This window comes from Psammomys obesus, unplaced genomic scaffold, assembly GCF_907164565.1.
Source record: "Psammomys obesus unplaced genomic scaffold, mPsaObe1.curated_primary_1811, whole genome shotgun sequence".
Classification (NCBI taxonomy): Eukaryota; Metazoa; Chordata; class Mammalia; order Rodentia; family Muridae; genus Psammomys; species Psammomys obesus.
This window is the reverse complement of record NW_026590699.1, coordinates 7,220,646-7,246,319: the sequence shown is the minus strand read 5'-3', so window position 1 is coordinate 7,246,319 and position 25,674 is coordinate 7,220,646. Positions and strand designations below refer to the sequence as shown.

General features: G+C 50.8%; 1 protein-coding gene across 2 annotated transcripts in view; it reads left to right on the top strand.

The window, feature by feature from the left end:
- The window catches only part of Col4a2 (collagen type IV alpha 2 chain), a 130,191-nt gene that overhangs the window by 21,991 nt on the left and 82,526 nt on the right, over positions 1–25,674 (top strand). For both annotated transcript variants that reach the window (XM_055608488.1, XM_055608487.1), the window contains exon 4: positions 17,866–17,946. In XM_055608488.1, the coding sequence (XP_055464463.1) occupies positions 17,866–17,946 (81 nt within the window). The remainder of the gene's footprint in view (positions 1–17,865; positions 17,947–25,674) is intronic.

Below are 25,674 nucleotides of genomic sequence, written 5' to 3'. Positions count from 1 at the left end.
AAGAAAGAAAGAAAGAAAGAAAGAAAGAAAGAAAGAAAGAAAGAAAGGAAGAAGTCGGAGTGACATATTTTGTAGAATGTCATCTCTGCTCTGTAGAAAGACGTGTAACAGAGGGTGGTGGTTGAGTGTCCACGGGGAGCAGCCGGCTACCCATTCTCCAGATGCCAGCCAGCCGATAGGGTTATCTTCTGTGTTCTCCCTCTGGTGCCTCAGGTAACGGTAAGCTCTCACAGAGTTCACTCTGCTTTATTCCCATGACTATCCCCAGGGCTTTGGCGCATATCCCCACAGAGTGAAAAAATATATATATATCTAGGAAGGAATTGTTGCTTCTCTTTGGAGATATGATTTCACTGTGTTGTCTGGACAGGCTTGGAGGCTCTCTTGACTCAGCCTCCCAGTGCTGGGTGTCTAGTCAGCGTTACCATGTAAGTCTTTGTTCTGGGAGAAAACGCTTGGTTGGCAGGTTCTGTATACCATGTATGGGAAGTGAGGATGGGAAAGAGGTAGCTTCGGCAAGCAATGTTCAAAGGTTCCCATGAAAGCCTCACTGTCTGCCCGCTTATGGTAGACTCTATGTTCTTCTGGTGGCAATGCAGCTGTCACTCTTGCCCCCAGAGGGTAACCAGGCTGTTTCTCCTCCCTTCACCCTACAGCTGCTTACATCTGTGTGTGTTCCCAGACAGTTTGGGATTTTTTTTTTTAAATTAACTTTTTTCCTCCAGGCCATTCTGAATTATTTTCTCCACTATTCTGGAACATTGATGCCGAGAATTAAGAGTTGGCCATTTCCTCTTTTCCTGGAAAATATTCTAATGACCCTCTGATAATATGTTTGATTGTGTGTCTCGGGCATAGCCAACCCCTCGTGAACATGCAGAGAGCTATAATGCTGCCATACTTGGGGTGCTGAGTATAATGGTGCTATTCATGCCAACAGATGAATAAAAAAGTAGGCACTGAATATCAAAATGAAGTTGAACAAGCAAGTTTTTATGGGGTCCTTAAGACAGATTGCAGTTTGGAGAGTGGCCTGGGAGCCTGGCACAGCGGCTGTCCTCATCGAAGCTGCTGGTGCCAGCTTGGCCTGGCTTCTCCTGCCTTTGTTTCTGACCAGCCAAGTCAGCTTGATTATGCCGCAGACTGCTATGTCCCATCAGGGAGACATGCAGTTGTTACATGTCCTGGAGAAGGTGGGTCTTCTCCTGTCTGCATCTGGGGTTCCTAGAGGAGCACAAGCAGAGGGCGTCCTACTGGGAGCCTTAGGACTCACCCCAAAAGTATCTGGTTCTGGAACCTCAGCTTCTCAGCATCAGTGCTGTCTGGGGCCTTGATCAGAGGAGGATTATCTTCCGCTGTAAATGGCAGACTACTGCACGGGATTTCACACCCAGCAGTGGTGTTGGCCCCTGCATGCTTTCCTGGGATCCCCTGCTGGCCGCCCTGCCAATTACAGAAGTTCCAACATGAGTCTGTGAGCAGTGGCCATGTGTGGATGGTTTAGGAGGCGTTGCAGTGGTCCCCATCAGTTTCAGAGCATCTTAGGATAATGAAAGCATTCTCTTATCAAAAGCATGTCATTGAGCCTGGCGCAGTATTCGAGCACACACCAAAGACAAACAGGTCCTAAGTTCATTCCCAGCAGCAGTGCTTTATTGATGCTTTGGCAGTTAAATGTGACCAGCAAAAGACACGCTTCTAAAGTAAGCATCGTGGTAGCAAAGCTTGGAGCTACTGTTCTTTGGGGCTCTAGAACCACCCAGAGACTCTTCCAAGTGGGCCATCTACCACTGTGTGGGTGTTTTGTTACTAAATTGTCCTGAGCCAGTTTTTAAACAGATGTGATGAGCCCTTACTGAGGCAGCATTCTATGTGTTTTATATTCTGTAAATATGTCTGTAGTTGCCTGAAATACTTGGACCCACAAAAATCTTCCATAACTGTAAGCCAGCTAAGCCAGTCAGGGAGTAGCCCCACACGGACTGCAAAAAGAGCGACATGCCATGGAAAACTGATGATGAGAAGAGAGTGAATAAGGCAAAAATTGTTTCCCACAGAGCACTGGGCTGCCAGGAGCCACTAAACCTGGTGGTTGTGGGGTAGTTGTGTTAGCACACGATGGGAGCTGTGTGGGTCCAGCCAGCCAGCACACACTACCGACCCAGCATATGGTGGAAGCTGAAGTGGGCACAGTACAGGTCCAGTGTGTGAGCCTGAGGGCACACACAAGTCCCTGCTGCAGCTGAGGAAGGAGTGAGTGCATGTTAGCTCCTTTTGTGTCGCTGACCACAGCACCTGGCTGAATGACTCAAAGGAAGAAAGACTGACTTAGCCTCAGTTCCATCTCTTCTGAAAAGACATGGCCCAGGTCAGCTCGCAGCAGCCAGGGCATATGAGGGAAGCTAGTCACAGCACGGTGAATGGGACGGAAACCAGGACCAGGTTCCAACCTTCTAAGGCCTGCTCCTGGCGATCTGCCTTCCCCACCTAGGTTCACAGCCTCCCAAAATAGTGTCAACAGATAGGGAGCAAGCATTCAATACACGAGTCTGTCAGGGTCTTTTCAGACTTGAACCATGACATGTGGTTTTCCCGATTTGGGGGCCTCGGTTTTGCAAGGGTGCCTTGTCTTCTGTGCCCCAAAGACATGATCTCCTCCTCATGCTCTTCTGGCCTCCTCAGCCCCAGCTCCTGGCTTCTGGCCTGTAGCACATGCTGAATAAGAGGCTAGGTTTTTGTTTGGGGCTTTGTTCTGTTCTTGAGGCTGCAAGACAGTTTCTGGGAGAGTTGTGTGCCCCATAAAAGGAATGAAGCAGTTCACTGGAGGAGAAATTGGTGGCCTGTGGTTGGCAGAGCTAAACCTGCCTCTGCTTCTGTGGGCCAGGCCGTCAGCAGCCATTAATACCATCCATGGAGATGAGGGGCTGCTTAGCAACGTCTCTCCAGGGTACCACCTTGCAGAGATGAGCCTGAGAAGGAACTCAGAGGAAGTTTAATCATTTGTTTCTGAGTAGGAAAAAAAAAAGTGAGGGCTGTTTTCTATGCAGAAAAATCACTGCTTAATTAAGAGGACCAAATCCAGTCGCTGAAAAGAGAGTATGGGAGGAGAGACAGCGTGTTCTTACGGCGGTTACTCTAAGTTTTCCAGATGGAGAGGGAGTCCTCTGGGTCTTGCACATGTGCCTCTCAGCGGGGACTCAGTCAAGGTGTCTCTACCACGCAGCCTTTCCGTGTGCAGAAAGCCCTGCAGGCCTCACACACCTTGGCTGCTGCTTCCTTCCCATCAGACAGTCTGTGTGGATGCTCAGTGGCCTCTGTCTTCACCACATCTTCTTCCCCTGTTGGCGTAAGACACAGATGAGGAGAGAAAGAGCCCCGATCGATCTCCACTAAGAAAGAGCTCCCAATCCCAATGTTTGGGAGGCTGAGGCAGGAGAATCACAAGTGTGAGGGGAGCCTGGCCAGGCTTTATAGTGAGCTCTTGTGCTGATGTGGGGCATGAGGTGTCAGCCATCTTACCCAGTTCTAAAAACTGATCTTAAACGTGACTGCTGGTGCCTGAACCGTACGGTTTAAACCAGCGTTTCTCAACTTGCCTATGGTGTGGCACTTTAATACAGTTCCCCATGTTGTGGTGACCCCCAGCCATAAAATTATTTTGTTGTTATTTATACCAGTAATTTTGCTGCTGTTATGAATCATCATAATGTAAATATCTGATCTGCAACCCCAAAGGAGTCACGGCACACTGGTTGAGAACCATTGGTTTAGATGGAGCCTGAACCGTAATGGCCCTTTATCAGGTTTGGTGAGGGGAGAAATCAGGGGGGTACAGGGGCGTCCAGATGCTGGGCTTCTACTGTATAGGTAGGTTATCTGCAGCTGTTTAGACACATCCAGAGACGTAGCAGCGACTGCGATGAGCTGAGGTACACCGGAATGTGCTGGGTTTCTGAAGGCCTCCCCAAACTCCCGTACAGCAGCAGTACTGTGCACAGTGACTCGCTCTGCCTTCGCCTGTGATGACACTGTAAAAGCATCTGGGTCCTGGGAAGATAGGAGAGGTTCGGAGTTAGAGGGTCCCATGACTCCCAAGTGTGCCAGCTTCTGGTCCAGCAGTCGCCAATGTCACCTAGCTACAACCCAGTGTGTCTGCATCTAAACCAGCAACCATCCCGTAAGCTGACTCCTGTTTTTTGGAAGACATCTCCTCTGAAGATGGAAAAAGAATGAGAAGGGTCCAGGCACCCGGGAAGCCAGTGGGAATGTAAAGTGCCAGGATTGCATGCTGTGGCTCCCCCAGAGAAAGGAGGGTATGGGTTTGGCCCCTGCTCCACCCTGACATACTTCTGCAGCACAACGGTCTGGTTCCTTGAGTGGCATTCCCCTGAGTGTCCTCACTACCCCAGGGACCAGCCCAGTCCTTCAGGGCAGTTCCACCAGAAGGCAGATCCCATCTTCGCAACATGCGTTGTCGCAAATAGTTGAAGAGGGATAGAGAAAAGTGCAGGTCTTGCGGGGTTGGGGGTCTCTCTGTGGCCTGGGCTCTTATGTCACCTAACGTCCCTCCCCTGGTATGTACACGCACATCCTCTGACCTCCCTGACCCTCTGGTCTCCCTGGGATGTCTGCTGTGCAATCTCGGGGGTACTGCTGGCACAGACTTCAAAGGGCCTCGGCCTTTCATGTGCCTAGGGTGTTCAGGGATTGCTGCTGAGCAAAGGAAGATTGTCCACTAAGGGAAAGGCCTTAGCATATGTGTGGAGGTCACAGCAGGCTTACACAGCCTGGACGTTTATGGTATGTGAGGGAGCTGCAATTCCTGGCAGTGGCTTCCTCCCTGGGTGGAGATTTGGGTGAAAGGAAACACTGAATACTGACAAGGTCAAAGTTGGGAAGGAGGCAGGCGGATGACGAGCTGCTCATTGAAGGGAACAGTGGCGTCACTGCCTAAAAGGCGGAGCGCCGTGCAGAGTGGGTCCAAGCCACAGGCCCACACCACAGCCTTTAGGACAAACCCTCAGACATAAAACCCAACCAAGTCCCCCATCCGCACCCTCCACACCCAACCCCCCAAAAGCATCCTGTCCTCTGCTTTGTAACATGCTGTCATCACAGTCCAGAAGTCTCTGTGCTGGGCTTCCTGACCAAAAATTGACAGGAGCTAAGCCCAAAGAATACTTCCATCCCTGGCATGCAGAAGGAACTGGACACGTGACTGATATCAGGAAAGCAAGAAGTTCAGGCAGACAGTGCAGAAAAGCAAGCACAGCTCAGTCTAAATGCAGGAATTAGGGTCAGAGCCTCCCTCTGTCCTGTGCGGTGTCTGTCTGTCCCTGTCCCCTGCAGCTTGTTCTGTGTGGTTGAGTGACTGTGGTTCAGAGGAACTGAGATTGCTGCCCCTGGGACAGGGACAGGGACCTGGGTGCTTTTAGCTCTCAGACATTTGGGAATGCTCTGGAGAAGACAGGGCATGAGCAGGGTTGGGGGGTGACATTGGTGGCTTGCCAATGGGAAAGCAAGGGTTCCAGGTTTGAAGGAATGGCAGCTCAATGGGAGGGCGCTGCCTGGCAGGCAATGGCCCTGGGTTTGACAAGCCACCAGACCAAACTGCTCTGTGAGAGTCCATCCTCCTCCCTCCCAGCCTGGAGGTGTTTGAACCTTATCAGTTTCCTCTTACTCCCAGGTCTGTGGCTGCCAGGGGTGACATTTCCTGGCTTTTGTGGGACTGTGGTACAGACTCTGTTTTGAAAGGACAGGAATATAATAAAAGCGGATATGAAAGAGGGGCCAGATGACATCACTTAGAACATTTGAGGAAGTCCACTCTTGGATGTTTAGAGACCCAGCATGTTAGTTGTTTGTGTTTGATAAGGGTACTTTTGATACTTATAGAGAATTGCTTAGTATTCATGAATTTTGATCTTGGTCACATAGGAATGAATACATAGAAAGTAGGGTCTTGGCCTGAGTCCCAAAAGACCCTGGCTTGTCAACTGACCTTGGGTTCAAGGTTCAGCAGTTAAGCCACACAAACCATGGCTAAGTCAGATCCCTTTTTTAAAGAAAATAAATAAATAAAAACAAAACAACCAAGAGGCCTATTTATTAGGAATGAATTAACAAGCTAAATGTTCCTCAAAATCTTACTCCAGAGAAAACAATAGTTTATGGGACTTACGAAGAAGAGAATACCTTTCTCATGTTAATTCCATTAGCTATTTATAGACTCATGAGTGCTATATGCAGGTCACTGAATGAAGACTTAACACATCCCCCTAACTCCATAAACAGTAAGCTCTCTGGTTGATGAATGTCACCTGTTCTGAGTTCTGGGCCAGGGATAGCCTGGCCTTGCCCCTCGGTCAGTGGGAATAAACCAAGATCAAGATTGGAACAGGGAGGCCTCCAGCCTCTGCTGGCGCTGCCCACACACTCTCTTGGGTCCATCTCCTGTTAGTCTCATGCAGCCCCTCAAGACAGGATGACAGATTCCATGTGTCCTGTATGATACAGGAGGGCGGGGGTGTTCCTTGCAGGGCTATTGGGCGGGCAAACCTTCTCCCATATGGAGCCCGATTCACGACAGACCTCTGTTCCTTGCTGTGAAGTGGACCAACTGAACACCCCAGGCAGGGCAAAGACACCAGGCAGCTGGAGGCCCGGGAGTGCCCGTCTGCATGCGGGGCCCCTCTTTCAGCAATGAAGCTGGAAAGGTCACCTGTGTGCATGCAGTTTCGGTAGACAGAAATAGCTCCTGAATTTCTACTGACCTGGTGCAGGCGGCCTCGACACTGGCTCATTCCTGAAAATGTGTGCAGACGGACGCCGCACAAGCCCCACCAGTAGGGTCAGCAGACAAAACCGGGTCTAGGCCAACCCAGAGCCAACTCAGTGTGTAGGGTAACACCGAAATCTAAGGATGCAGAATTAGAAGGAGCTGAGCCCTCTGCTAGGGGTATGGGGGTGAAGAGAACAGGGTTCAGCAGGGGCTGTTGGAAGGGTGTCTAGGGAGATGGCTCAGCTGGTGAAGGGCCTGCAACCCCAGGGCTGTGAAAAGGGAGACAAAAGACTCCCTCCTCCCTAAACATCAGCCTAGCAGAACTGGCGACTCCAGTTTCAGGGAGAGACCCTGCCTCAAAACCTGAACTAGAGAGTGATTGAGAAAGTCCGCGACATCAGCCTCCAGCCTCGGGCTCACGCACACACACGTGCGCTTGCACATGCATGCACTCACAGCTGAGCGGCAGGGTGTCTGGTGGACAGTGCACACCGTGGTAACGCCGCGCACCGGGGGTGTCCGGTGGGCACGCTCCTCCCTGGACCAAGAGCGCCTCCCTGCTACATTTCTCAGTAGACCGTGCACAGGCCTTCCAGTGTAATGAGCAGACTGCTAAAGGGTATGAGGTCACAGCAAAGGAATCCCAAGTCATTACTCATGTGTGAGGTCACATGTATGCCCTTCTAGACACCACCAGGGCCGACGGCCTTGGCCAAGCACACACGAGAGAAAGGGCAGAAATTACATCTCAGAAGCCAGGCAAGCAGGCCCTTCCGACAGCCGTGATATCAGAGTTCCATCATCCCGGGGCCCCTGTGACACGGACAGGATTTGCAAGGTGAACTTACGCATATCAAAAGCACAGCCTGCCCAGGCAGGGCCTCACCATTCCTTACATGCCAATCAAACCAAGGCGCTCCGTGTCTGGACCAGTCTCCAGCGCTCAGAACAGAAATGTTATTGTATTGTGCAAAGTGTTGCTCGGGTCTCTCCTGTTCTGTTCTTCTCAGATCTTTCGTAAAATGTATGGCCAGAGGCTACTGAACCAAGCTCATCAGTTAAGCACATTTCTCAGGGGTAAAATGGCCTCAGGGGTAGATCTGCTTCTCTTTTATGAGCTATGTTAAATATTCACTTCAGACCTATATGCCAACACCAACGTACAAATTTTTATTCCTGGCTAGAGAACACCAAGAACTGACATGCCATAAAAATAATTAGAATTTGGTGTAGGTAGGCTATGAGGTAACGCCTGCATTCAGCTTTGTCTTGGTGGATAGGCTGTGTCTCTCCAGCTGAACAGCACATGTGCAGCATAATATAAATATTTAAGGACGCTTAGATAAAATATGTGACAGTTCTGAGACATCCTCTACCTGTAATTACATCCATAACCTCTGGGATGAAGGCTATAAGTCCCTGACTAGTCTCAACACTGAGACAGAGCAGTAAATGCCTCAGGCTACAACATGGCTGCTGTCACCAACCCGAGTGAGGGGTCCTTAAAGGGCCCCTTCCTTCTCGCTGGAGTGGGAACAGCCACCCAGCCAAGCCTGCTGTGAGCATCCTCACAGCCTCTGCTTCATCAGAGTGCAGTTCTCTAACGCATCCCAGCTGACGGACAGTCGGCAGGTAGGATGACGTTGACAGAAATCGTGGGCTTGTGTGTGCTGTCTTCTGTTTGTCCTGGCCCACGTGAAGGGAGATTCACCGGAGCTGGAGGTGAGGGCCACCCGTGGGGATGCCACACAGCACACGCTGCCTATGTGGCCGAGGACAGATGCCCTTCCCTCGCCTCTGCCAGGATGGCCGAGCTCTCAGTACTTACTGCAGGTTCTTCCCGGGTGCTGGGTACATTAGCTGTGTCCTCTGTGTGCCCATCACCACCTCCTCACACCCTTCTCCCAACACCAGGCCTGCGCTTTTCTTTTTCAAGGCACTATTTTTAACTTACTGGGAGGTTACCATGTCTTTCAAGCTCTGCTATTACTTTAATTGGGTTAATTTTATTAGAGCCCTGGCCACAAAGTCAGGAGGTATGGTGTGCCCGGCCCGGCGCTTTCTTCCTGTGTTTGTAGTTTGCTCTGCGCCATAGACTGTGAATAGCCTTCAGCTACGGCCAGGCGGTATGTTGTAGCAACAATCCCTGCACCTAACATGGACGGGTAGAGATGAGAGCTGAAGCCGGCGTGGCTCTGATTTCCTTGTCCCCGGCGTAAGTGGCTGTGCTGAGTGAGTCTTGACCGCACAGGGCGGTGGACTGCAAAGGACATTCCAGGCCGGGGAACAGCGTGTACACGTTCTTTGGAGAAGATGCAGAGTCAGAGATGTTCGCACTCGGTGCCTTTAAGATCCTTGACATTCCCTCATCATGGGAAAAGATATTTTGAAACAGTCAGCTGGAGTTGAAAGGGGAAGGAGACTTTGAAAGTGGAATAGAGGAGCTGCGGTGGTAGGTGAGAGCAGGGAAAAGGGTGCTGTGCCAGGGATCACCGAGCATGGAGGGATCTGAGGGGTAAACATGAGAAGTGTGTGAGGTGACTCCAAACTAAAGGACCACCAGCCAGATGTGGCAACAGGGAAACCATGAAGGGCGAGGGTCCCAGAGATGGAACCAAGGGACAAGAGGAGGTGAGTCCGTTGACAGACCCAACAACAAAAAACTTGAGAAATCAGTAGGCTGGCTTTGCGTGGACCCTGTCATCTTGGCTGTTTGTGCATATACGACAGTGCCTCCCCCCAAGGTGGCTGGTTACATGGATGAGTTCAGAATGCTACCAACTGTGTGACAACATCAGCAAGAGGGCTATAGGACCAGGACCTAAATATGCTCCCCGCAGATGTGCTGAGGGACAACAGACGGACCCCAGTGCCAGCCGAGCCATGCTCCTGGAATGGCAGGTTTGGGGGGAAGGGCTAAAAGAGGTTGCAGTTGGGACCAAAGGACACATTCTTGCTTGACCAGGCTTTTGAGATCAGGCACAAGTCAGCTCCTGAAGGCAGGTAAACGAGAGCCCTGCTCAGCTCGGAGTTGCTCGTGGATTCACATCTCCACCCAACCTGCAATGAAAAGAAATCTTTAGTTGTCTTAGCAGTTGACCGAGTTGCCATAGCGATGCTAAGGGGCAGGTAACAGCTGGAACTAGAAATCAAGGATGGACTGGAAAGATGGTCCAGCAGTTGCAGAGGACCCTGTTTCTGTTCCCATCGCCCACATCATGAAGCTTACAAACACATGTAACTTCCAGAGGGGACCTGACCCCCTGGCCTCTGTGGGCACCTGCAGACCCATGCACATACTCCCCCAAAACACACACATAATTAAAAACAATAAAATAAATATTTTAAAAATAAATCTGCACCAGGCATGGTAGAGTACATCTTTTAATCTTTGCACTCGGGAGGCAGAGGTAGGTGAATCTCTGTGAGTTTGAGACCAACCTGGTTTACACAGGGAGTCTCTGTCTCAAAACAAAACAAGCAAGCAAACAAACAAAAGGAGGTCAAAGGGCCACAGCATGCAGACTTCAGGTGCGGTGATGGGGCTGGAGAGATGGCTCAGCCATTAAGAGTGTGTACTGTTCTTATAAAAGACCCGAGTTCAGATCCCAGCACCTGTGTTAGGAGCCTCACAACCACCTGTAAGTCCAGCCTCGGGGAAGCTTCTGGCCGCCACAGACGCCTGCACGCGTCTGCACTCCCACATACACGCTCACGTACACACGGTAATTAAAAATGAGAGAAACTAAATCTTAAAAAATGCACTGGCCGCTAGGGAAGGAAACCCGTAGAGTGCAGGCATTCTGTCCTGCAGACAGAACACCCCCGTGCCAGCTGTCACTGCATTTCCAGTGTTTTCCATGGCTCCAGGCTGGCCCTTGGCCCAGTTCCACCCCAGCTGACCACACCTGTCTGGTCACCGACTTTTGCCTTTGACTCCTCCCAGCAGCCTCTCCCCGGGTGCACCGCCTGGCTTCGCTGTCTAGGTTCCAGCCTTCCGGATGAGATGACTCAAGATGAAGGATCTCCAAGTCCCCACCCAGCACTCAGTGAAGCCACACAGCAAAGGAGCCTCGGCTCATCCTTGCGGTGACCCATTTGTTCTCTGAACCAAGGGAAAGTGGGTGCACATGGACAGGAGGCTAGGGGCGGCTTGTCAGACACCAAAACCTGCATGGCGTTCTCCCTGCCCACAGCAGCAGGCAACACGCCCGCCCACCTGGTAGAGAAGGGACACACACAGGCTGGTTCTGTCTTCATAAAGGAAGCAGCCGAGGCAGGATAAGCACACATGACAGGAAATGCCACGATCCCCTCTCCTCACTCTGCCTAAGGCCCGCCTGTCTCCACCTGCAGTCCAGGCCCACCCACACCTGAGATCATGCTCGCCCTGGGCCAGGTGTTTTCTTCGGCAGTGTCTGGCCCACACCTCCTTGGCTGGGTCTCAGCTCTCATTCCTGTCTGCAGCCCCAGGCCCGAAAGCTAGGCTGTCTGTTTGAGGTTAATGGCCCTGCGCTTGGACAGCAAAGAGCCTCTAAGAAGCCATCAGTGGCTGCTCAGCTCCTGTGTGTGTGTGTGGGGGGGGGGGGGGTTTGAGGGACTAGCCTCAGTTTGAAGTTCAGCAAGGTTAGGGCGCTCTCCACCCAGACTGTCCCCTTTACTATGTCCTCCTCATGGCCTGATCTTTCTCCCCCTGGTTTGCATCTTCTTCTCACCACCCCCACCTCACTTCGTGTCAGCAGCCCCTACCCAGAGTTCCTCCTGTCTGCCATTCCTCATGCTGAAGTCCACTATCCCAACAGTCTGCCATCTTGCCCCTGTTATCATCACAGAATCAATGATGTGGCTTGGGGAAAATTCAGGAAGGCTCCCCCGTCTGTCAGATTCCTGCTCTCAGCCCTGGTTCCCCAACATAGTTCCTCATGTCACCTCATCAGAAGCGCTTCAGGTTTGGGAAGCGCCATCTTGGAGCTGCCTCCGTGGCTGGGTAGCTAAAGCTGACCTTAGCTTCCTCACCCTCCTGCAGCTACCTCCCAGAATGGGCACTGTTCCCCTGACTCAGATGAGGCATATACAGATGTGCTGTTCCACAGGTGCATGCCGGGCCAATGCAGGAGCACTCTTGAGGCCATGACCAGCATCCTGGAAACTCTTCAGCCCTCCATCCTTCTGCCCCTCTTGTTCTAAGAAGAGCCTGACCTCTCCCTTCCCTGTCCCTGTGAGGCTTCCCATCCATGAATTCACAGGCAACAGTGGCCAGCCACCCTTCCCAGCTATCAGTCCCTAGGTGAGCGGGGAGAGCGCCTCCGTCCATCATCTGCCTTCCTCCCTGGCTGGCGGTGCTTTCGGGATGCTCTAGAGTGCCTGCGCTTGATTCGGGTGCCCTCGAGATGCTTTAAACAAAGGCAGTGAGTTGGCTGGACCTCCAGGCCGCCGACTGTGTGCCGCTGAGATTTGCGTTTCCTTTCCATATACCTTGTCTTGCTAATACCATGTTGGAATTATTTCCTTAATTTCTAAAGCTGCATGTGCGGAAATGGCTTATACTTCCTGTTTTGATAAACTAATAGAACTTTACTGGGAACCTTGTTCCCAAGTTGGCTCTCTCCCCTTAGTTGGCCTGTTGCTGAATTAAAGAGATCTTTAAAACGCCCAGCTTGACTGGACTTGTGACAAAACAAAGACTTGTATAGATTTTGTTGGCTGCAAATTAGAAACATATTACCTTTGACAATGAGGCTTACCTCTCATGTTGCTTAGAATCAGTTATTCAAGACTCCTCTGCAGAGGAAGTTGGGGTTGGGTGCTGGGGGCGATCAGCAGTGAGATATCTGTACATTCCCTTCAAAGCGGCTCTTTTTGGCTGGAGCTATATTGGCTTAAAAATATTTCCTTGGACAAGATGTTTCTTGGAACATGTGGAGGACAAAATATTCTTTGTTTTAGGACAGATGAGTTTTGTTCTTGGGTCTTCATATAAATTTGAGTAATCGTTATTATTTTTTTTATGGGCAAGTCAAAAACAATAGCCAGCAGTCTTTTTCTTCCCTTTCATTCACTTATGGTATGTCAACTTTAAACGATGCTCACGTCTGCAGGGACCTGGGTGCATTTCTGTCAGTTCACACTCTTCCTGTACCTGGTTTGTCTGCACAAGTAGCTAGAGAAATTGTCTTAAGAGCTGTGAATTCCTTGTGACTTTTATTTTGTGGTATCTAAGTTATCATTCAGAGACAGTTTTCCAAGTCCTGAATGTAAGTGCTGGTGTCTCTGGGAGGGTTGGTGCTGAGTCGCTTTCATGGCTCTCTGGACTGGGCACAGGGAAGAAAGTCTTCCTGTCTGTCTGGTGGGACATGGTCCTTGGTGAAGGCAACGTGATACTCTGTCTTGTCACTGTCATCGGGCTGCTGGACTGGGAGCCAGAGACAGCTCCCTGTGGGACCGGATGTGCTCTTAATCCTGCAGCTGCCAGCACTGATCTCTGCCATACCCTGCCACATTCCATTTATAGATGGCAGAACCAGAGGGCCAGCGGCCTGGGGCATGACTTTCTCCAGGGGAGCCTGGAAGGAGGCTGGTCAGGAAGCTGGAGCCTGGCTTTCCTTGCAAGGTGTTATGACCTCTGCTCTTGCAGAGGCGGGCAGCTTGTTAAGAACCCAGACCATGCATCCACCGTGCTGTGGGGGTATCCAGAATGAACACGATAAAGTGACGTTGTCGTGAGACAGAAATGCTGCCTGGTGCCTGTCCATTGTGCCAAGTGCAGCACAATCCTGGTCCTCCACGAAAGGCCACTGAGGCCTTTGCTTCGCTACCTGCTACTAAGTGGAGCAGGTCACCCCAAATTCTGTGATTTCCAACCATGCAGCAGTGCTGGCTACCAGTTCGGGGTAGGCTAAAACTCAGCAGAGAGAGAAGAACCCTAAAAGGAAGTGGTGAGAAGGAAAGGAACTGACATTCATTTCTGTATTCCAGCCTCTCACACCTAGGCGCTGAGTCTCTGAGTTCCCATAGGAAACAAGGTCAGGGTCAGAGGGAGGCCTGAGGAGGCATTTATTTCCTGGGATGGATAGGCTATGGTCCACCTGGCCATGGACCCCACAGACCCTCTGGGAGATTCTTCTGCTCCAATGAAGGACCTGCTCTTGAGGAGATTGGGTGATTTCAGGGTGGTAGGGCCATAGACAGGCCTGTCCCTTGATCAGCTGTTCCTCTAAGCTCCTCTTTTCATAGTGTCTGCATGCAACTTGGACTTGGAAATGGTTGAGGGAGCAGGCTGTGGGCAGTCTTGTCTGTGATCCTGACTGGCTCTAGATCCACACTCCCTCTACACCTAGGCTATCAGGGCTAGTGGGAGGACAGCTGTCACTCAAAGGTGACCTATTTGAGTGACAGTCCCTGCCTCTATTCTATTGTCCCTCCCCCCATTTCACCTATGAAGCCACCTCCAGGTCCCTCCTCCTCCACCTTACCCAGCATCTTGCCACTAAGCTACCCAGCTTTCTGAGGCTGTGGAGTCCCTGCTCTCCTCCCAGCTGCCTGTACAGCCCTGCTCCTGGGAACCACTCACAGGACTTACTGCTACTCATGACTCCTGTGGGTGCAGCTAGCCTCATGCACGTGCAGCTCCATCTCGTGCTCTGGGCTTAACATTACTTCCACGTTACTGGATTCAGCATGTGTCCAGAATGGGCGAGTGGGCGTTAGTGTCCCCTGCCCACCTCTGACAGCCTCGGCCAGTCTTCTGCCTTCTTTGCTGAGCCGGTATTCTCGATAGGATGCAGCATCTGGCAGGACAGGTGATGGGACAGTTAGGGTGGTTTCTCCAGGACGGAGTTGATGGTTGGCATCCCTAGTCCTGGCTGAGTTTGGAAGTGAGGCCCACCGACTGATGCTGGCAAGGCAGTCTCCACAGGGAGAGCGCTTGGGCAAGAGTGAGTCGTGAAAGATTTAGACACATCACCGCTGCTTCCCCAAAACATGTGCCAGAGTTTAAACCCTGATGACTTAGGCATTGGCCTGTTTACTTAACCAATCTTCTCTGTTTATTCACGTGCCGTGAAGGTAGGGATTGTGTCCAATATGTCTCTGCTTTACAGCAGAGCCTAGCACAGCGTATAGTCCAAAGGAAGCAGTTAGCGGAGGATGAGAGAATGGTGAGCGTGAGTGTGAGTGAGGGATAAGTGTGTGAATATGAGCTGGCAATTGCACAGGGGTGTGTGAGTGAGGAATGAGCATGCACAGGTGTGTAAGTGTGTAAGTCTATGAGTGTGTGAACTTGTCAAGAGAAGCTGGTGACTGGTCCCAGCCACCTTGGCAGCATCCAGATGATTTGCCGTTGGGGTAGCAGGTGCTCCCTCACAGGACAACAAGCCCACACACAGGCTCCTTATTGGTCCCAGAATCCCAAGAGAGGAGTAACCTCAGAGGAGATGCAAACACATGAGGCTGGCCTCTCAGGGGATGAAACCCGCTTTTGTGGATCCTCGGTGTAACTAACACCTTGGGCCATGAGCCCTTTTCACCCTGCGTTGAGGACAGCCAGTAAGCAGAATCTGGCCAGCTCAGCTGAATGAACGTGAGCAGCTTAACTTCACCTGGTGAGGCTTTGGGAGCCTCTCACCCTAGGAACTTCATCTCAGCTGCCTGTGGCCAGGTACCCCTGGGGCCCTGTGACTTTTGTAAAATGAGGAATGCAAAATGCTTGGAGAGGACATTAAGGCTATCTAGGGGGAAGCTCCAGGGTGGCCTCCATCATTGTGGTGGCAAACAGGCCCCCAGGATAATCAGGTGGGGAGAACTTGCAATCCTTAGGATTGTGATTTGACTTTGAATAGCACTGAGCAGTGGACTTGGAAATCAGACTGCGTGTGGGGTGCCAGGGCTCACGTGAGCTAACAGCGTTCCTCTCAGAGGTAGGGACGGGTCTCCAGGCCCAGAGCCCACGGGGAAGTTCCCCTTCATCCTCACCCACAATCTCAGGAAGGCATTCACATCTTGAGCATGTTCCAGAGTCCCACATCCTGTTGGGAGAATGCAGGGGTTCAGTCCAGAGACATCCGGTCTCTAAGCATCTGTCTGGAGCACTCGCCCTGCCCAAGTGTGTCAATATTTCTGTTCGTCCTAGCGACCCGACCCTCCACTCAGCATCCTGAGGGCTCTTGGAGATGCTGGAATTCTCAAGAGAACCCCTGAAGGACAGGTGAGATGGCTGGAAAGGCCATGGCAGAACCAGCCTGGTGTCTGCGGGGCCGCCTCCCTGTGTTTGGCCCTCACCTCAGGAGACTGGTGCTCCCTCCGCTGCTGCTCATATCTACAGTTAAATCCTGGGACTACCCTCACCTTCCAATGAGGGAGCCTGTTTGATAAATTCTAATCCTTTAAGATTATTTCAACCATTGAGTCATATACAGGGATTTGGCAAGTGGCTCTGAGATCAAATTTGAAATTAGCATGTGAAACATCACATGGAGAACAGAAGCATAGGTTTTTTCCTTTGTAGCCAAAGACTCCCTGACACTTTTCCAACAAGTACTGGCGAAAATATTGGCAAATGAGGGATAACTGCCAAGATTACTGTCTAGTCAGGTCATGGTCGCAAGTCATGAGACATCAGAGTGGCCCATCCAGGCTCATGCCTCAGTGCCCAGGGTCTTTTAGGAAGCCCACAGTTCAACGTGTACCTTATTTCTAGAACTCTTATCTTCAAAACCTGCCCTTGATAAGCCAAAGTGTAGGTAGGTAGGTGCCAAAGAGGGAGGAAACGTGGATTAAAAAACGTAGATCCTCATTTTAAAGGCCTAAAAGGATTTTTATAGGTGTTAACTTTTACACTACAGACCTCCTGCCATTTTATTACCTCACAAAGGAGCTCTGGGGGAATCGCTTCTGGAAAGATCTGAGAATGTTGGGCTTTTTGAAACTCACCGGACGGCAGATTAGGTAGAGAATGATTATCTGGGCTCCAGCTGTGGGGCTGTGGGGTGAGAGCGCCGGTGGGGGCCGCTGTGTCTGCACAGAGAGAGCCTGAGGGCTTGCAGGTGCCCCCGTGAGCTGCAGCCAGGCAGTGCAGAGGCTGGCACACCCAGTGCAGCACGTGGCTGAACCCCAGGCTCTGCAGGGCCCGTGGAGGCCCGTGGCAGGACCATCGGCATCCCCACAGGAGCACAATGGACTCGTGCACTGACTTACCTCTCCCTCTGACCTCCCAACACGCACCAGCCCAACACACATGCACACACAAAATATATAAGCATAAAAGGAAATGTCAGTTCTGTGGCTAGGAACATTTTGACTTTGGAGCGGTATGTCACCAGCTGGCTCCCACTTGCATAAAGCTTGGCTGACTGGGTTACAGAAGAGAGCTGTGCCCACTGTGCACACCTACAGGGCCCCTTAGGGGTAACCGCCAACATCTGGGCTCTCCAGGTTGGATGGCATCAGACTGCGGCCAGGATGGAGCAGGCCGAGTCTCTGCAATTGAACTGTCTCCTGCAGCATAGGGAAGGGCTGCCCCAGCCCGTCTATGCGGGACCAGGGGACCACAGCAGAGAAAGGGAGTCAGGGTACTTGTCATTTCCTGTGTCCTGGGGGCACAGTCTGAGAGGGAAAGTCCAGACCTCAGGCCGTGCAGTCTTCCCCCTTCGTTCATCCGAAGTGCTGGGATAGAGGAAGGGAGAAAACAACCGCAGGCCCTGGAGACTCAGGAAGCCACCCGGGCCGGCCAGCCCAGCCCTTAGGAAAGGCTCATGCCTCAGTTTCTCCTCACCACAAAGAGCATGGATGGTTGGGCGAGAAAAAGGGGGCAGACTTTGCTGATGATGTGCCCCGCCTGATCTTCGGTGCTGTTGGGGGTATCATGCCACAGTGGTGTGGGATGTGGCCAGGAGTGAACCAGCCCGGGCTCGGGACAACACGGGAGAAGGGGGGGGGCTCTGTGCCTTCTGCGCCGTTTTCTGTGAACCTACATCTGTCCTAAGATGGGCTTGTGCACGGGTTGAGTGGTGGCTGGACGTTAGCGTGAGAAGGACTCGCAGCAGGATACAATGGCACCTAAGTAAACTGTCTGTGTCTGGTTCCTACAGGGCGTGAAGAAGTTGGATGTGCCCTGCGGAGGCAGAGACTGCAGCGGGGGCTGCCAGTGCTACCCCGAGAAAGGAGCACGGGTAAGTCATTGCAGTGTGAAATGATGTTTCTTGATGCTGTTTCAAAGTGCCTAGTTCAATCACACTTCACTATGACACAACACAGCTGATTTCCTTTCACTGTGCAATAAGTCACAAAATGGGTCAAAAATAAGCCACGTAACTCCAACCACTTTCCTGTTCCTTATGGTGGTGAATACGCACAAACACAGATGTGCCTAGGTAGCCGCGGGAGCTTGGCTCCAGAGACCCCTGGCTACCAAACCCTGAGAATACTCAGTCTCCTCATATTACACAGCCAGTGACTGATGCTCGTCCTCCCGTGTCTGGAGTCAGCAGGTCACTTGCAACAGTGTGTGTAACCGTGGTGAGCAGTGCAGGCAGAAGGGTGTTTTCTAAGATTAAGTGTGTGTGTGTGTTGACTCAGAGATGTTCTAGACTGATGTTCCACGTCGGCCGTGATTTCATTAAGATACATTATATGAGGAAAAGTGTGGTTGCCCAGTGACGCCGTGTGGGTGAGCAAACGGGGCTTTGGGAATGGCACCGAGGACAGGAATCCTGAGGGTGAAGTTGCTTGTGCCCTGAGTGTGTGCTTCCTGAAGGCCGCTTCCTGGACGAAGAGAAGTTCACCCGAGTGAGTGCTGTGGCCATGGGTTTAACGCGTTCCTTCAGTCTGTAGGCGGTCGCTTTTGCTCTGTTGCCTTTAAAACCGGCATTTCGTTTTTAAATTTTTGTTTGTTTTATGTGTGTGAATGTTGACACGCATATATGTATGTACACTGCCATGCTCACAGAGGCCAGAAGAGGGCAACAAGCCTCCCCGCCCCCAGAACTGGGGTTACAGGCAGTTGTGAGCCACCGAGTGAGCGCTGGGTCTGACCCCTGTGTCCTCTATAAGAGCAACACATGGTCTTTACTGCTGAGCCATCTTGCCAGGAAGCCAGACTTCCGGGTACACACAATGATACACTGATGCTCCTTTTTTAAGGTTTATGTGTATATTACTCTTCATTAGGCAGAGTGTGTTTTTTGGTAATATCATGCTTGTTCAGAATGTGCTGGGACCACACTCGCCCCTCACTGCCCTAGCTCACCCACACTTCCCATCCCTATTCCCAACCAGCCCCCCTCCCAACCTCACTCCCCCCCCTCCCCGTCTGTCCTGCAGGAACCACACACATTTACTATTGTGTGAACCATAAATGTTTAAATTAGTAACCTCAGCTTTGGACATTTTGGTATATTATAGACCAAAAACAAAAGTTTGCTTCTGCTCTGTTTTCAGACATGTTTACCACGTGATGACTTTTTAAAATAATTAATGTAGCCCAGACTATTAACTATTCTTCAAATCTTGTAAAATGTAATTCATCCATGTTTTATATTTTTAGAGAAGGTAGTGTTTTCACTGGGGCAGAGCTGAGTATGGGGCTGGCTCAGCCTTCTATGGATGCAAAGCAGATCAGTCAGTGCTGGGCCGAGATATCCAGAACCCAGCAAGGGAGATGGGTTAGACAGAAGGTTGCATGGAGCCTCTGTGAGGATTTGTTTCTCCCTGAGTCAATGAGTACTGTTGGAACAGGGACCGCTGTCCACATGGCCCTTGCCTTCCACACAGGCCCTTCTCAGAGGTTCTGGGAAGGAGCTGCCAGGGGTCCCTGCCTGTCTGTAATGGAGGGAGTCCACACCCCATGAGGCTCATCATTTCCCAGCATCCCTCACTAAGTAAGCACCCTGGTCTGGTTTGCTGTGGCCACATAGAGTGATAAGCTGACTCTTCCCTTCACTTGACCAGTCTGGGCATCAGAGCTTATCCTGCTATGGCCGTCTTCTCTCTGATGGCAGATTGTCATGGCAGAGGAAGCGACTCCCACCATGGGCTTCCCCTTGGCATCATCCAAGCTCAAGGGGCCAGTCACACGGTACCTTCCCATGCTTGATTCTACCTCATCCTTGAACCTGTATGGGGACAGAAAGCTACCTTAAGGATGCAGGTTCAGTCAGCACACAAGATGCTGGCCCAAGCGTGTCACTATGCAGTGCAGGGTAAGACAGCATTGACAGGGGACTGCTAATGATATCGTGTGCACTCCTGAAGATGTCACTGGGCACTTGACCAAAGATATTTCCTTCCCGGGCCAACCATGTGTGCTCACCCCACGCAACAGTGAAGACTTAGAGTTTGTTTCCATGTTACAGGCCAGGCATAGGCATTCAGGACCCCTGTAACGTTTCCACCCAGACATGCTTCTGCAGAGAGCACTTCTGAACTGCTTTTACTTCAGTAATATTTTTTCTTAAATAATGTAATTGTAAAAATAGCGGTGGGGCGGAGTCTGCCGTCCAGAAAGCCTGCGCATGGCGTGTTCTTTCCCACAGCTTCCCCTGAGGTCATTACCATATATTTTCCCCACGGTGCTACTGTAGCCGCCACACAGCCTCCCTGCAGACTGTGCTCAGCTAACTCAGCCTTATATGGACATGGTACCCTCGGCACTGTGTTCTCACCATGGTGACGGCCAACAGCAGGAACTCTGTCACTGGATAACTTTTGGACTCCAAGCAGAAATCACAAATGCAATGGCGTCCAGTTCCAAGAGAACACTCACGTTACAAAGTGAATAGATCAGTGTAAAATGCACAGAGCACGATTCTCTGTCCTGCAGGCTGAGCTGGAGGAGGGTCATTGCTTCCCAGGCAGAACCACCAACACCTAGAAAATTCCAGTGAGGCACAGGACTGGGAAGGAAGAGGTAGGAACTGTGGCAGGACCCTCTGGCCCCCTCGGCTCCTGGTCAGAGCCGGGAGCCACAGAGCAGGGGACTGACTTTCCTCTTCTGGTGAATTACAACACACACAACTCTAACAGATGGTTGAAGACCTCCTAGCCTGCCCTTTTTCCTTAAACGCCGAGAGGCCAGCAGGCAGCTCAGTGGAAAACATGGAGTGAAATCAGCACCATCTAACAGGCTGAAAGGGTGGAGGAGGGGCTGGAAAGACGGCTTTGTGTGTGGGCAGTCCATAACTATCCAAGGCTGGTCTAAGCCAGTGGTTCTCAACCTTCCTCAGGCTGCAGCCCTTCAAGGCAGTTCCTCAGGCTGTGGTGATCTCCAGCCATAAAATTATTTTCATTGCTACTTCAGAACTGTAGTTTTGCTACCGTTATGAATCATAAGTATTTTTGGCGATAGAGGGTTGCCAAAGTGGTTGCGACCCACAGGTTGAGAACCACTGGCCTAGAACTTTTCCCAGGGAGGTTGATTTAGTTCATTTTTTTTTTTTTTTTTTTTTTTAGTTAGCCTGCCAGTATCCTCATTCTCTGACACATAATGTTTGAGCATTTGAGTTCTGGTTACTTCCAGTGCTTTTGTTTTTATATTTTTTTTTTAATTTTTAAAACTTTATTATTGTGTGTATATGTATCAATGCTCAAGGCATCAAGGAATGCTCAGCTGATGCATTTTTTTCACTCAGAGAATCTCCCACCGCCACAGGTCTCTGTTCTGGGGGTCAAATTGTTCTCAACTTCCCGGGATTCCATGAATCTAACAATGTAAATCAAAGTGAAAGAAACCGGGAAAACTGAAGGGACAGTGGCTGGTCTTGGTAGTGTGCGCCTTTGATCCCAAAGGCGAGTGGGTCTCTGAGTCTGAAGTCAGCCTGGTCTGTGAGTTCCAGGCCAGCCAAGGCTGCACAGTGAGACACAGTCTTTACCGAAAGAAGAAGCATGGTTGGCAGCAATGCCTTGTATTGGGCCTTTCCTGTTGTTTGTGAGTAGCAGAGACTCTGAGGTGATATACAAAAAGCCCATAGATCTGGAACAGAAAGGACAGAGGCCCTGGCTGCTGGAAGCGGTCAGCCATTGATGAGGCCTTCTCTCTAAGGAGCGGTGCTGTGGCTGACGCCGCCTTCACCGATAGGTTGACATGGCACAGCTACTCTGCGTACCCAGCAGGAGTTGCCAAAGAACATGGCAATGAAATAATTTACAGATCGCAACGACACCAGACCAGCTTCCGGGTCCCTGTGACTCAGGTTTACGTCTGGTTCTCACCCACCTAAGAAACCAGGGGGCTGATATCACTGGGAACAGGGAGCACGGGTCGCCGGCATCCCCAAGCCCTGGGGCTGCAGCTTGGTTACCTGAAAGTTTTTGTGGGGACAGGTTTGTGTCATGGCTGAGTCCCCTCAATGTGCGTACGGGTGCTGAGCTTTGAAAATCACGTTTTGCTGGTCCAGGCTGCATCAGGAAGAGCCCGAGCTTCCCCTCGGGTGGCCCTTGCACCCCAGCACTCACTGGCCCTACTACAGCAGCCACAGGCAAGGCCTCTGTGTAGGAGCAAGGGCTTGACCCGGGATCCCCTCAGATAGTGTCCCCAGTGACCAAGGCTGCTTGGTGCGCTTCAGGGATAAAGTCAGGTTGCCCGGATAGGGGGGAGGGGCTAAGAGCAGGAGAGTTGGAGAGATGACATTGGAAAGAGACGAAGGGACACTACACAAGCTGGGGAACATCTCGGGGATGTGACAAGTTCTAGGAATCTGCTTAGCTGAACCAGGGTCATGGTCCTTGAAGGAAGCTGGTTGAGGATGGCGTTTTAGGCTCCATTCAAATACGGGTGGGTTTGAGTCTAAGGAAATGCTGCGGAAGACCTGAAACCTGGCTTCAACACAAGGGCCGGCCTACAGGCAGCAGCTCCGGCCACCCGTGTCCAGGGCATCTGTTCACTCAGGAATGCTCGCCGCACACCCATCGTTTTCCAGGCAACAGGAGGAACTGAAGACACACAGCTCACCAAGCAGTGCGCGTCCCCTCACCTGCTCTGTGCACTCTCAGAAAGAGTTTCCTTCAAACGTGTGTGGTCGGCAGTGTCCCCTGGTCGTGTAAGTATTGGAAACGTACTATTGAGCAGGCAAGATGGACTTCAGATCTCACGTTAACTGATAAATTCATGTAAAAGAGTGCGGGCCCAGGGAGCCACTGTCCTGGAGATCAGTCGTCATGTCCTTAAGGTCAGTTCTGGTGAAGACAGGCTGGAGGGAGGAGCAAGTGGGAAGACACCGAACCCTTAGTCAGTGAGTAAGAGCATCCTAGGTAGTAATCCTAGGTAAGAAAGGAACAATAGAAAGCCAGGGTTTCCTGGAAATTAGGCCGGGATTTGTGACCTACTGAGCTCATATCTTTACGAAAAGATATGATCTTAAAAACAAACAGGCCAAGGCCCAGCCTGTGTAGACTGCTGACTGATAGACTGTCAATCACACATAAAGGGAGTTCCTGGGGGAAGCTGGGGTCACCGGGCTCTCGTCCTCTTAGGAGCATCGATCTTCTTGCTTTTCCAACGTGAGGCTCCATGTGTCACTCTGAGATCCCTGCCTGTCTAGTGGCTTCTGCACAGGTGACTTTGGTCCAACTGCCTCCAGCACACAGGGACTGTGAGCATCTGTGGAGATGAATTAATCTTTCTACAAGGGAAGGTCGCTGTTTCAAACAGTGCCTACCACTTCATCCTAATGTGACAGTATTTAATGTCAGAAGATGATGGAAACATTATCATTCAGGATTTGATACTCAAAACAGGCCAGTGTGTAGCTTCATCCAAAAGGGAAAAATACAGGCAGGCATGATGGCACACACTTGTGATCCTAGCATGAGGAGACAGAGGAGCCGACTTCAAAGGCAGGCTGGGCTACAAAAAGAAAAAAACACATTGCCAAGAGACAAATTTTAACACAACTTCACTGAATGGTATCACACAAGGTCTCTGTAGCAGGAACGAGGCAGTTGGTGGGTAGTGTCCTTAGAACCAGGGTGTGGCTAAGAAGTGACATGCCCAGCATACCCAAGCTCTTGGTTCAGTTACCAGCACCCTCCCCACACAAAAACTCACAAAAAGGGAAATGTATTTCCATTATCTTTGAAACCATCGTTCCCTTTACCAAGATAAACCTTACTCTAGCTTTTGTTCTTATCAACAAAATGCATTATTAAATAATGGGAAATGGAGAGCTCCTTGGTGCAAGTTCGCTGGCCTTAACAGAAGTCTCTCACATCATGGCGGTGTACTCTAACGGCTAAACCAGTTCCTGACAAACACCCGACAGCACAGGACAGAGACACAGCCATGTGCAGTAACAGACAGACACTCTGATGTGGGGGAGGGGTTTGTCCCTGAGAATTTCAGTGTGTCTGCGTGTTGTTTGCCCCCATCTCTTCTGCATGAACTCTGCACACTCATATGCCGCCTTCGCCACATTCTTTCATAATGAAAAAGTAAACATCTTGACTCCTGACATTGCCAAGGAAGGCAGCTGCTTCAGAGCCACACCACTCAGAGTCCTCCCTGAATCCCACCATCCTGGAGGTCCAGGGAGAGAGCCACAGTCTCCACAGATGCCCTCTGGACCAGTGAACTGACATCAGAACAAGTCAGCCCTAGAGAAGGAACTTTCTATCTCAGAGGAGGCAATGAACTGCAGAGAAAGATTAACCCCTTTGTTGCCTGGTTCCTGGTGGCAAGTGTTTTCTGAAAAACGAGATAGAAAAATGACCTTGCTTTGGATGCTCAGAAGCATAGATATGATCCAGTAGCTGTTGCAGATGGAGAAGGCCCATCTGAGAGTTCAGAGCACGCCTCCTCAGGGACTCACATCCATATAGTCCACCAAATAGGCAGCACAGTTCCCACAGGCCACTGATGACTGAAGTTAAAGGAAGCCCCTTGTAAATGAGACAAGGGCTCTGGCCTCAGACAGCTTCCCTTTCCGCCCCTTGATGGAATGTTTTGACAAGTTGGGCATTAAAGCATTTTTCCCATGAGCATTCAAGCATTTTTCCCTCTCTGTGAAAGAAGCCATGCTGCTGTCAAGGTCATTTGTTTCTTTTCTACACTTCTAGTTCATGGTTAACAATTACAGGATTTCTACAAAGACCAAAGTTTTGAGAAAATGTTGCATGGTATCGCAAGTACCTTCTGTGGCTTTATCTCCCTCCGGCAGCAGCTGAGACTGTTGGGTCTTCTTATGGAAGCGCTGACAATATGTCTGACAGTCCAGTTGGTCACAAAGGCCCTCCAGAGTTAGTCTACGGGTGGCTCTAGATGAGCATCCTTGTGGGCAGGACATACAGAGGAAGCGTATTTGTTACCATGTTGCTCTTCTCATTTTCTTCTAGACACATTAAAACAAAAACCAGAGAAAAGTATGGAAGAAATGACCCAATCACACAATTCTTTCTGCTTTCTTCTCCCAGGGGACTTTTTAACTGGCTCTTTCTCCATGCATTCATGCAATGCACACTGGGAAACAGGAAATAGGACCCTGTGCCAGTTTCTCCACCTTTGTCACAGCAAGAACCGCTCTCATCAATATTCAGAGGGTAAAGAGGTCACATCTATCTTGTGTTTCTGTCATTGCCATCAGGGCAAATAATAGATTAACTTATTGTTGACAACCTTAGGCATTTCAGAATCGTCCTAAGAAGCTAGCCAACCTGTGGCCTTGAGCAGCCTTCAGTACTCAGCCCTGCTCCCCGACTCCCCACCCAAGTTACGTTTCTGTGGTGAGGACAAGTGAACATTCAAGTGGTCAAACATCTGACTCATGGGAAGCACAAAGCAGCCTCCAAATGCCACATGTCCCCACTGATTAGAAAGATCAAAATATCCCTGTCCTTGCCCCTGTGTCCAGCCCAGACACTGACGTTCTAGGAGAAGTTATACAGAAATAGCCTCTCTGGAAACTCTGCAT